This window comes from Mustela lutreola, chromosome X, assembly GCF_030435805.1.
Source record: "Mustela lutreola isolate mMusLut2 chromosome X, mMusLut2.pri, whole genome shotgun sequence".
Taxonomy (NCBI): domain Eukaryota; kingdom Metazoa; phylum Chordata; class Mammalia; order Carnivora; family Mustelidae; genus Mustela; species Mustela lutreola.
The window spans coordinates 94,584,853-94,597,955 of record NC_081308.1 but is presented as its reverse complement, the minus strand read 5'-3'; the positions used below and the strand labels follow the sequence as shown (position 1 = coordinate 94,597,955).

At 47.3% G+C, this 13,103-nt stretch overlaps 1 protein-coding gene across 6 annotated transcripts in view; it reads right to left on the bottom strand.

Moving 5' to 3' along the window:
* TMEM164 (transmembrane protein 164) overlaps positions 1–13,103 on the bottom strand; it is a 154,930-nt gene that overhangs the window by 18,945 nt on the left and 122,882 nt on the right. For all 6 annotated transcript variants that reach the window (XM_059158736.1, XM_059158737.1, XM_059158733.1 and 3 more), the window contains one exon: positions 12,887–12,965. In XM_059158736.1, coding sequence (XP_059014719.1) covers positions 12,887–12,965 — 79 coding nt within the window. The remainder of the gene's footprint in view (positions 1–12,886; positions 12,966–13,103) is intronic.

Genomic DNA, 13,103 nt, shown 5'->3' with positions numbered 1-13,103 from the left:
CACGCCCCACCTCCATCCACTGCACAGCCCCTTCCCTCTCAGCAGGGGCCAGCACCTGTGGCTCCTCCCCTCCCCTGCCTCCCTAGTACCTTCAAAATACTCCCTCTCACTACCGGCCTTCACCTTAGCACCTAAATGTGCCCAGCCTTGGGCAGAGAGGAAAGGGCATGAGGGGGAAAGGAAAGGCCAGGAAAAGGCTGGGCTAAGGGGAGAGAAATTGCTCCCTTGGCTCTACAATACCCTTAACCCCTCCTCCCTGAACACCCTGCCCTTCCCTTCCCATCCCCACTTCTCCAGCGGCCTTACTTCACTAGAACTCTCTGAACAGACATGGTGCTCCTGAACCTTTCTCCTGCCTCAGGTTCCAGGACAAAAGCCTACTCCTTCTTGTAATCCCCTAACATTCCTCTTCCCTTTTCTCCTATTCACCTACTGATGTTCCCTGAGGCCTTTGCTCCAAGTCCTATTTCTTCCCCACTGGATGTAGCTACTCCAGACCATCTCATTCACTTCCCTGTACGTGTGTGCAACACCTTTTTTTTTTTTTTAAGAGTTTAAATATTCTTTTTATAAATTTTTTCAAATTTATTTTCAGAAAAACAGTATTCATTATTTTTGCACCACACCCAGTGCTCCATGCAATCCGTGCCCTCTATAATACCCACCACCTGGTACCCCAGCCTCCCACCCCCCACCACCACTTCAAACCCCTCAGATTGTTTTTCAGAGTCCATAGTCTCTCATGATTCACCTCCCCTTCCAATTTACCCCAACTCCCTTCTCCTCTCTAACACCCCTTGTCCTCCATGATATTTGTTATGCTCCACAAATAAGTGAAACACCTTTAAATCAATGATACGGGGGCGCCTGGGTAGCTCAGTGGGTTAGGCCACTGCCTTCGGCTCAGGTCATGATCCCAGGGTCCTGGGATCGAGGCCCGCATCGGGCTCTCTGCTCAGCAGGGAGCCTGCTTCCCTCTCTCTCTCTCTGCCTGCCTCTCTGCCTTCTTGTGATCTCTCTCTCTGTCAAATAAATAAATAAAATCTTAAAAAAAAAAGTTTAAAAATCAATGATACGGAAGTCAGCCTCCAACCCAGACTCCCCTAAACACCTCCAGAATATTCCACCAAACTGCATCCTAGACATCTCAGCCTGATAGCCTAGAAGTGTGTCAAACTCAAGTTTAAAAAAAAAAAAATCTTCTGGGGCGCCTGGGTGGCTCAGATGGTTAAGCATCTGCCTTTGGTTCAGGTCATAATCTCTGGGTCATGGGTTTGAGGCTCATGTCAGGCTCCCTGCTCAGTGGAGAGTCTGCTTCTCCCTCTGCCTCTTCCCCTGCCTGTACTCTCTCTGTCTCTCTCTCTCTCTCTCTCAAATGAATAAATAAAATCTTTTTAAAAAATATCTTCCCTCCTAAAACATGTTCCTTTCCTTCTGTGGCCCTAAGTCCATTAGTGGTACTCTATCTCCCCCCAACAACCCAGGCAGAAATCCTGGGGCCTCATAGACTTTGCCCTTTCCCTCGCTCCCATAGCACCTTAACTATAATAAATACCATCAGCTTAATTATACAGGATTATTAATTTAAATTAACATAACAATGATCTTAATGTGTAAAGCCTTGGTTCCTGAAAAGACAAAAAGAGGAGACTACTGCCACCTTGTGGCAAAACACTCATAAACACTGATGAGGCCATTGCAGTGCTCAAGGCAAATGAAAGTATAAAGAGAACGTTCAGGAAAGAGTGCTTCAGGCTGCTTAAGGAAGTCAGACACAACTCCGGAGGGGGCGGGGCAGCATCGCTGAGCTAATGTTCAAGGAGGACATGGAGTTTGCCAGGTTCCAGACAAGCTGTTGTGTGCATGGACATGGGGTTGGGGGCAGGTGGACCAAACCCAGCAACAGATTTATTCATTTGGAAGGTAAAGTGATGGGAGTTGAAATCTCAATGATGGGAAATGAGGTCAAAGAGACAGATAAGGGTAGAACTGTATCCATCTTTAATGCCATGTAAAGGAGTGTGGTATGCCTCCTGGACAGGATTTTTAAGCAGGGGAGCAAGATCTGATCAAATAGGTCATTCTGGACACTGGAGGGAGGACAGATAGGGGGAGACGTAGGGGGCAATCGAGGGGCAGGGACCTGAGAGGGAAAACAGAACTAGGCCCTAGCGACAGAGGCTGAGAGCCTAGACTTGGGCAGGGAGGGATGGAAACAGAGAAGAAGAGCTGAATTTGCAAGCATTTTGAGAATCTGGATCATCTGGAAACTTCTGAACTGACTGGCGACAGGGCTGAGGCAGAGGAAGAGATCCAGAAAGTTTCTGGCCAGGTTTTTGGCTTTGGCCCTGGGTGGATGGTGGAGTTGGTTAATACAGGAAAGAGAAGAGGAGGGGAAAGAGCAGCTGGGAAGAAGGCGTATGGAACTGAGTAGTCTAACTGCAGACAAGTTTCCTTTGAAGGACCTGTGGTGTTTCTCGAGCCTGCAGTGAGATCTGGGGTGGAGAACACCAGGCTCTCTGGGGCAGGCAGAGCAAAGGAGCTCAAAGACCACCCACCAGAAGAGAGAACCAGGAGACAGGGGTGTCACGCAGCCCGAAGGAGAAGCAGGCATCGAAGGGACGCCAGCAAGGTTAAACCTGCTGACAAACACGAACTTCATAGGCACAAGGCTCTGTCACTTCAGAATTAAGCAAGGACCAATCCTGACCTCAAGAGCCACAGTGGAGAAGACAAATGCATGGTTAACAAGAGGCAGTACTGCGGTGCAATAGCAGAAGTACGTAACACCAGGTGCCAGGCATCGTTCTACGTATTTACACATATGAGCTCATTGAACCCTCACGGCACCCCTGTGAGATAGGCAGTGTTCCTGTCCTCCTTTTACAATTGCGAAAACAGATGCAGAGAGATTTAAGACACCAGCCTAAGTGCCAAACTCAGGATTCGAAACCGCAATCCATCTGAACCCAGCGACAACGTGCAGAAGCAGCGCTGGGTGGTGGTGAAGCTAGCTCGCCTGGTTTCCGGTACCAGGTGAAACTCTAGTGCTCCTAACCTTTGTGGTGCTATGGATTCCTTGGGCAATTTGGGGCCTCCCCTCTCAGGATAAAGGTTTTGGTTGTTTGTTTTTTTTGTTTGTTTAAAGATTTTATTTGTCAGACAGTGAGCACAAGTAGAGGGAGCGGCCGGCAGAAGGAGAAGCAGGCTCTCTGCTGAGCAAGGAGCCCAAAGCAGGGCTCCATCCCAGGACCCCGGGATTATGACCTGAGAGCCCAGGGCAGATGCTTAGCCGACTGAGCTACCCAGGCACCCTGGCGGGATGAAGTTTGTAAGGAGACAAAATAAGAGACACAGGATTAGAAGAGAAAACAGTAATACTGAAATGGCAAAATACTTGAAAAAATTAAGGCTTTGAAATGTTTAGGTAATGATGAAGTGCAAACGGTTTTGTGAAATCCTTATAGCAGCCAAAATGGGAGAACAATTGACATTGACAACAGCACCCCGAGTCCTGTGGACAGTTGCCTACGGTCCGGCACTGAAGGAAACGCTGGATGTCAGTTGCAGTTAATGCAAATGAAGATGTGATTTTTTTTTCTCCCATCCAAGGTCATGGGCCCCATAAGTCTCGTGGACTTACAAGGATTAAATAGGATCAAGATCAGGCAAGTAAAACACTTACCGAGTGCCTAGTTGGTGGAAAGTGCAAAATAAACGTTAGCTTGTAAGATATGTACAATGTGCTGTGTGTGGCGATAGAATCCTTCATTCATTCAGCCCCAAAAGACCAAGAACAGAAGAAGGGTTCCTGTCCTCTTGCAGACAGGCAGACACCTGCACTGCAGTGTGAAAGGGACAATCGCAGAACAGCTCCAGGGCCTGCCTGGAGAAACTAACATCCAAGGTTGAGTTCTGCAGACAGAACGGATTCCGGGCCACCAAGCTGGAAAAGGGCATTCCCGGTAGAAGTCTTGCCATCTTCAGGGCATGGAGGCATGAAAGTATAGGGGACCCTACAGATTTTGGTATCCCCTGAGTGTGGGGGACAAGGAAGAGAGGAGCATAATGAGAAGAGGCTGGGGAAAAGGGATCAGGCCAGGTCATGCTGGGCCTTTTGTGCCTCCTGGAAAATCCACTGTGATCAGGGGACAAGGGGGAGCCACTGGAAGTTTCTGGAGCAGGGAAGCGCCTGATCCTATCTGGGATTTTGGCACAGCTTTGGAAGCTACTGGAACAGGTTGTGGGTAGAGATGGGGAGGCCGGAGGTTGGGGGAGACCATGTGGAGTCAACTGTCATGGTTGAGGTGAGTGAGGAGTAAGGCCCAGGCTAGGGTAGGAAGACTGATGGACTTGAGAAAAACTGGGCCGGTCAAAGCAGAAGAACATGGCGATCTCTCTGCCCAGCAGCCAGAATGATTTTTCCCCAAAGCATACCTGATCATGTCCAACTGTCTGCTCAGTCGTTTGGGGACAAACGAGAAACCATCTGGAAATAAAGTCGGATCCTTACTGCACATTGTCTACTGGGATAAATTCCAAGTGGATGAAAGATTAAAAGCTTTAAAAGAAAAATGAACTATTAACACAGGAAGGGAAAAAATGGCATATATTTTTTGTAGCCTGGTAGTAGAGAAGGATTTCCTCACCATGACTCCAAATTCAGAAGCTATATGGTAAGAGCCAGATAAATTACACAGAAATGTAAACACCCTACCCAAAGAAATCATAAGTAAAATTAAAAGACGACTGAGAAGATGGGGAAAAATACCCACAGCTCAGATCACAAAGGGTGAACTCCTAATATTCATATACAAATAAACAGAAATATATTTCAATTATACAGAAATAGAAATAGAAAGTATATATAGAAATATATATAAATCTAGAAATAGAAATATTTATTTCTATCACATATGAATATACAGAAGTATAAACAAATATATAGATTATAAAGAGCTCCTAAGATTCAATTTTTTTGAAGATTTGATTTATTTGAGAGAGAGAGGGAGAGCACAAGCAGGGGGAGAGGCAGAGGGAGAGCAAGAAGCAGGCTCCCCCCTGAGCAGCGAGAACAATGTGGGGCTCGATCCCAGGACCCTGGGATCATAACCTGAGCCAAAAGCAGACCCTTTAACCCACTGAGCCACCCAGGCACCCCTCCTAAGATTCCATTTTGTTAAAAAGGCCAACAATGCAAGGAAACGATGAGCACATGAGAGGAACAGGGAGTTCAAAGAAGAGGAAACTGAATGCCAGTTCAAACATGTAAAAAGATGTTCCCCTTCACCCAAAGTGAAAGAAATTCAGATTAAGTCTGAATTGCTACATCATTATTTTAACCCAACAGATTGGCAAAAAACTGAAAAATGCTGAGAATCCACTCTTTTGGGGAGGGTGTATGGAAACAGGTACCCTTACCCCACTACCGGTGGGCATTTACATTCATATGACTTTTATGAATTTGGAAGCACCCGTCAACATTATGAACACACATTCACTTTTGATTCAGCAATTCTACGTAGGGGGATTGATCATATTTGAGACCCTCACACACACACAAATTTGCGTGGGTACCAGATCACACAGCACAGTGTTATTTGTATTAGCCGAAGATTTGAAACTCCCTAAATGTCTACCAACAGGAAACAGAATAAATAAATTATGGTGTACTGTCATAGCCTTACATTTAACACCAAGAACCCCGGAGACATACCAGTGGGTTCAAATCCCTGGTCTTCCCCTTACTAGTGGAGCTTCAGTTTCCTCATCTGTAAAAGGGATGTAACAGCAGCCCTGCCTAAGAGAACTGTGGTGGGGATGAAATGAGTTCATGTTTGCAAAGAGCTTGAAACAATGGCTGGCACCTCCTAGTGCTCTATAAGGCATAGCTATTTCTATTAGACTGTATTATAACATCCACATAATGGAACACATGGGCTACTTTGTAAAAGAATGAGGAAGCTTCTTATGGGCTTACAGGAAGAGCTGTCTAAAGAAATACTGTGAAGGCAAAACAGAAACAACAACAAAACAGTGGTGCAGTATGCTATTTTGGGATGTGTGTCTTACAGAGGAGGGAAAAGAAAAGAGTTTTTGAATTTACTTATATATGTGAGAAGAAACTCTGGGAGGAGATGCAAAAACCCAAAATGGCGGCTACCTGGGGAGTTGGGCATACCGCGTGGATGGGTAAAGGGTGGGAAGGTGATCTGTTACAGAATGATCTTCTGGATTTTAGAGTTTGAACTCTATAAAGGATTTACATAGGAGAAGAATCAACAGGAAAGCAAGCTGTTGTTACGAACCTTCTTAAAACTTTCCCTGGCTCTCCATAGTTCTTAGAATCAAGGCCAAATCCCTGACCATGGCTGACAAAGCCCTACATATCTGACCCCTGCCTGCCCCTCAGGCCGTGTCATCCAACCTCTCCTTGGCTCTCCCTCCTGACACAGCGCCATTATACGTGTGTTTTCGTGAGGTTATAAGGGTGTACCCCCCCACCCTACTCTTGCCTAGTGAACCCCCAGTGATATGTATCCTTCAGACTTCAGATGAAAGGTCACTTCTTCATGGAACTCTCCCCAAACCTCCAAAGTAGGTGTAAGTTTTATTCTTAGCCCTCATTAAAGCGCGTTCCCTTCCTTCAGAGTACTTACCTCAGTTGTCACTATATACTTATTTGATTATTCGATTCATACCTGTCTCCTCCCACTACATTATAAACTCTATCAGGGAAGGGATGGTATCTGGTTTTCACTGATCAGGGCATCCCAAAAGCCAGTGGAGAGCCTGGCAGAAAGAAAAGAGTGTACAAATAGGTTGCTTTGGTTTGAATGTCTGTGTCCTTCCACATTCATATGATGAAATCCTCACCACCAAAGATGGATGGTTCTGGGGGTGGAGCCTCTGGAAGGTGTCTTAGGTCATGAGAGCAGAGCCCCCACGAATGGGATTAGTGCCTTATAACAGGGACCCCCGAGAGCTCCCTTGTTGCATCCACCATGTGAGGACATGGCAAGAATGGGCCAGCTGGGAACCAGGAAGAGGGTCCTCCCAAGAAGGCAACCATGCTGGTGACTTGATCTTGGACTTTCCAGCCTCTGGAGCTGAGAACAAGAAATTTATGTTGTTTATAAGCTACCCAGTTGGTGGTATTTTGTTATGGCAGCCAGAGAGGAGTAAGACGTATGTGTCAGTTGAAGGGATAAAATAGGTGCGGGGGTAGGGGGATGATTTCCAGGTTCTAGCTGGGGTGATGGGGTGGTACCATCTATCAAGGCCCACAGGGAGAGTGGCAGGGCTGACGGGGAAAATAACGAGTGCAGCACAGACAGGCTGAGTTGGAGGTGTTCTGGAGCTTTCAGGTGGAGATGCTGAGTAAACTACACGAAACTAAAATCTCATTAAGTCTGGGCTGCTGACAGCAACATGGCAGCCATGACTTTTCCAGCTGGTGGCTGACCTGTGTGAACACGTGACTACTTGGGGAGCAGCAGAGCCAAGAGGCAAGCCCAGAACAGAACTCTGGGGAAATGAACATGTCAGGAGGACAGAGAAAAAAGAACCCCCGATGGAAACGTGTGGAGGCATGGTCAGTGAGGCAGGCGAGCCAGGAGTGGGAGAGACTTCGGAGGTCCTCAGAGCAGAGCCATCCAAAGAGGAGTGATCAACATCCACCACAGCAGAGAACTCCAGCAGGAGCTGAGAGGGAGCTGTTAGGTTTTATCAGGTAGACATAGTCAGTCATCGTCAGCAGTGTTATTTCTGTGAACAGGTGGGCCGCAGGGGCGGGGGGGGGGGTGGTAGATACCCCATGGCAATGTTCTAACGGATGGGAGGTGATTGAATAGACGGGGTCATGAAATGCAGGCAAGTGCCACCCACGGTTATGTTCTGTTTCCTGGGGTGATTTCAGGTGATAAACAGAGAAACATTTCATTTTTAATAGCTATGTATTTAAAAACATTAAATAGGCACTAAAAATATTAAATATTAAAAATATGCCACCAGTGTACTGAATCTAGGATTTTATTGAGTACAAACATATTTTAGAAAAAAATATATATATATTTATAAATTCATATATAAAATATATAGTTTTAAGTATATATAAATATATATATTTATAAATATATATATAATATATATACTTTTTAAGACTTTTATTTGAGAGAGAGCAGGGGAGGGGGGTTGTCGGGGCGGGGGGAGTAGAATCCCCACTGAGCAGGGAGCCTGGTGTGGAAATCAATCCCAGGATCCTGAGATCATGACCTGAGCCAAAGGCAGACACTTAAGCGACTGAGCCACCCAGGTGCCACGCAAACAAATACATTTCAGGACAAAGAAAAATCAGTAGATTTAAAGACATACGTAGATAATAATACAGATGGCTCTGTGGATAAGGCACAGATTATCATACCCAAAGAACCGAGTTTTAGGAAATCTTGTTTGGCTAATAATCTTTGAATATGCTTAGTTGTGGAGGGGAGATGAAAAGAGACGGTGTAGGGTTGAGAGAACCATTTTTTTTTTTTTTTTTTACAGAATGGGAAGACTTCAGCATCCTTCTTGGCTGAAAAGCCAGGAGTGACAAAAAGAGTTGAAAATGCAGGTAAACAAAAACAAGAGAAGACAAAAAGAGAAGAAAATCCAAGTAAAGGAGGGAGACTTGATGGCAAGAAGTTCCAGGGGTTGGGGAGGGAGGTGACATAAGGACAACATGACTTCCTCCAAGATGCGGGCTGGAGTGCAGGGACAAAGGCTGGGAGTGGGGTGAAGCCACTTTCACAGCAGAGGGAAGTAACAGAGGGAATCCCTGCCAGGAAGTCACTGTCTTCTCAGTCCTTGCTTGACAGTGGGGAGGACGGGGAGTTTGAGGAGGGCGGTAAAGGTTCAGCCCATGACTTCTCAGGGCAATGTGTAGCAGAGCTGACCAAACACAGAACACAAGAGCAATGGTGTTAAGAGCACAGTTATAATAGACCATGAAATCTGAGGGGCCCCAAATCTGAATGACTTGAGAGATTTCCCCCAGGAGGCCAAGACTGGGCATTGGGACTGGACGATGGTGCCTGTTAGAGGAATGAGGGGTTGAGGCACTTTTAGGAGCTGGTGAAACAAAATTTCCAGTAATTGGTTATAGTGGGACGAGCTGATTGGGAGGATGAGGAGGCTGGAAGGAGTAGAGATTCGGGTCACAGAAAGGGATATAGGGGCTAAGGATCTTAGACAGACGAGTTTTAGGGATAGGGGGAGGGCAAGGCCAGTTGGCGAAGACAAGAGGACACAGAAGTCACTGCAGGGGAGAAGTCCAAGCTCTGAGAAGCAGGAGTGTTTGGAGTGCTCTTCACTGGAAACCTCTATGGTTGCTGGCCAGAGTCGGAATAGAAAAGCTTGAGTGCCAGGCATCTAAAGGCATCTAAAGGCATCCAAAGGCATCTAGGAATATGGGAGAAGTGGCCAAGAGTGGTCATAGTGAGGAAAAGAAAAGGTGGAGAGAATGGTAAAAGAGAAAGTATTTTCACTGAAGGGAGAAATGGCATATTGGTCTGTAAGAGACAGGGGGGCCCCCAACAGGCCATGGAGCTGAGCACGGAGAGCGACGTCCATTAGGGGGCGCTTCAGGCAAGAGATAGGAGGACTTGGTGTTCCAAGCAGAGCTGGTTACTTTGGAGGGATGGGGTTCTAAAATACACATGGAGCACTGGGTGTGGTGCAAAAACAATGAATACTGTTATGCTGAAAAGAAAACATTTAAAAAAAATAAAATAAAATACATATGGTTGACCCTTGAACACCACGGGTTTGAACGTGGCAGGTCCACTGAGATGAGGACTTTTTTCTGGCAGATGCAGCAAAGTATCATAAATGTGTCTGCTCTTCCTTATGATTTTCTTCAGAACGTTTTCTTTTCTCCAGCTTATTTTGTTGCAGGAATATAGTACCTAATACATGGGGCATACAAACTAGGTGCTAAGAGACAGTTTTTCTTACTGGTAAGGCTTCTTGGTCAAGGCTTCTTGGAAGCTATTAAGGATTTAAGTCTGGGGGAAGTCAAAAGTTGTGCATGGGTATTAGGGCTGTGCCGTGGGGAGGGGACTCCATTCCTAAGCTGCACATTGTTCCTGATCAACAGTATCTCCAGAGAGCCAAAGGTAAGGAGTTGGGAGAAAAGGAAACAGAAATCAAGAGGCAAGCTGGAGGAAGAATAGAACAGTGGGGGAGAAAGGATGTCCTGTTTCCTACAGCGGTGCCAAAGGACCACAGAAGTAACAAAGGACCACAGAAGTAAAGGAGGGACGGGCTCCGTCCTGAGCACCAGCCAGCTACCCAGAAGCCAGAGAAAGCGGCGGGACCTTGCCTTTCAGGGAAACAGGGCTCCTGGCCGTGGGCGGTATCTACAGGACAGCTGTCTTGCCTTAGATAGACACTTGGAACTCAGTTATTTCTGGAAAATTACACAACTTCTAGGAAAGTGAATCCCCCAACCCCTCAGCTGTTTTGATTGATAGGGAATCTTCTTGTCCCTGCTCACTCCAGATGGATTTGCCCTCTACAAGGCCCAGGTCCAAGGCTTAGGAGCAAAGGTGAAATCAGCCTTAGGAAACCTAGCCTTTTCGTGAAGAGAGCATAATTTCCCCCAAGCGAACAGCAGATGACAGCAAAGAGCCAGAAAGGAAGCAGAGGCATCACAAGAGCCCAGAAATGGTGAGGAATAAATCGGATTATGTTCCCCCAGTGCCCTCTGTTGCACTTAACGCCAACGTAGTACAAATACAATGCTCTCTTCCCCCCCTAGACGGGAACTCCCTGCACTGGGGCATCTCTGATTCCCTAGTGCAAATGCTGGGCACGTAGTAGGTGTTCAATGAATATGCTGTGGGGGCAGCTGGCTGGAGGGGAGACCCCTTGACCGGATGTGGTTAGGAGACAGACACCTGCCTTTTAGGACAACAAGGTGTGTGGGGGGAAAGTGCTCATCTAAGAGGGAAATCTAGGCCAGGTTTTGAATCCTGGCTCTGCTACTTAAGGCTGGGAGCAAGATACCTAGCATTTCTGATCCCCAGTTTTCTCCTCTGTAGAAGGGGCATTTTCCACCAGGGCTGGTGATGATGACAGAACACACAAAACAGGTCTAGCAAAGCATCTCACACACAGGAAACTCAAAAAGTTGGTGTTCACCATGGTTATAATTACTGTTAGAGTTTTTAGAGGCAGCAGAGGAGAGAGGAAAGAATCACTAACAGTTAGTGAGAAATAAATTGGAATGAGGCCTTGGAATCCCTACTTCTTCTGCTCGGTTCCCCCCAAACGGTGCAACAACAGATCCAACAGAAGGCTGCATTGGCATCTATCACTTCTAGAAGCTGCAGCTTCCCAGACTGTAGGGTTTTTTTGTGCAGGGGGTGGAGGGGGGTAGTGGGGATGCCTACTTGGTATTTGCCAGGTCAGAATAGTCAGCTCAACTACCTAACAGTTTGTTGTGGGCACCTCAGAGCACCTTTGGCCAGAACTTGACTCACAGGCCCCAGAAAGGGGGGTTGGTTCTGGGGCTCTGAGACAGCTGCCTGCCTGATTCTAGTCAGAATGAGTGTAACCCTAAGACTGAAATATTATTAGGAAGCTGTTTCCTGCGCCACAGGGGACAGACCTGAAAAATGGCCCAGGGCTCCTGGCTACTGAGACTTTCCTTAGAGCTTACACGGGGGAATAGTGCATTGAGAGCAAATTAAAAGGAAGTGCTGACTTGGTGAGACCCCAAGTGGCTGCACAGCATAAAAACAGCCTCAAAGAAGACAAATCCCAAGACATTGACAGAAACCAGGGCACAGGGGGCCAGCCTCTCCACCAGCACGAGACTCCGAGGAGAGCAACTGTGCCCATTCTTCACTGTGTCTTGAGGCTGACTGGTCCTTGAGGCTAGCTTAGGCCAGAAGTTCTCGAGATTTGCCAGGATTCCTGAGTTAGAGGAAGCACAACTTCGAAACTGTCCTCCAGTGGCCCCAAAGGCCCGTGTAGCTGCATATCATTTTTAACGTGTAGAAAGGAAGCCCTTGCTGCTTGAATTGAGGTGGGGGGGTCTGGTCTCCCGGAAAAGACCCAGAAACTAACACAGAGAGGCTAGTAGCTGAGACTAAAAGGGGATGCCTTCCAGGTATAGGCCTTTGAGGAAGGTGAGAGCCTCGAGAGGGAGGGCTCTCACAACTCTTCTAGAAGGGATGGGGCATCAGAGATGCCCCAGGGTCACTGTGAGGTCACAAAGAGTTCAGTCAACTTTCCTAGGCTGTCTCAACCAAGTTGGTCGTCTCTCCCTTGTGACGCAATCAAGGTCAATGGTTTATTTTACAAGGTAATCCTTGTTCTCTTACCTGCTTCTCTCCATCCTATAACCCCACAGTCCCTGAATTTCTTGCCACTCTCAATATCTTCTTTGGTTCTGAGAGGATGGATATAATGAGCAAGGGCATACGGTCCCTCTTTTGAGAGGGCCAAGGGGCTTCCGCCTCTCCTACTCCACGCTGCACACTGAGGCAGGGAGAAGGCACAGCGTGAGTGAGCGACAAAGTGTGTGGGTATAGGGAGGCTCCATGTAAGCCCAATGCCACCACAGACAATGAGCCTAAGGCCTAGACCCTAGGACACACAATCAGTGGCACCGTGCTCGCCCACAAAGGATGGTTCTGGAAATCCCCCCAGGATTCTTTGCAGGCCTTATCCATGCCCATCTCCCCACCCCCTGGTAAGTGGCAGAAGACATCCTACAGACACCCAGCCAGGCAGCAGCCCAAGATCCTGGTAGGCACCCAATACCCTGTGATTCCCCCAAACAGAAGGGAGCGGCGAGGTGTGACAGGGGCACGAAGGTGTGCTTTGCTGGCCTTACCTCCTTTCCAAAGCAGGTAGATGGGCACCACGTAGAGCATAACATGCTGAATGTAGTAAATCTCCAATTCGAAGGGGAGCTAGAAGGACAGGAGGAGGAGAGGTGTTTCAGAGCAGGAAGTACTCACGTCAATAGCTTCTCAAGTTGAACATCCTTGCTCTTTGGGACCCGCATCATGACCCCCTCCCCCCGCAGTGAATCAGGGGCTCACTTCCCT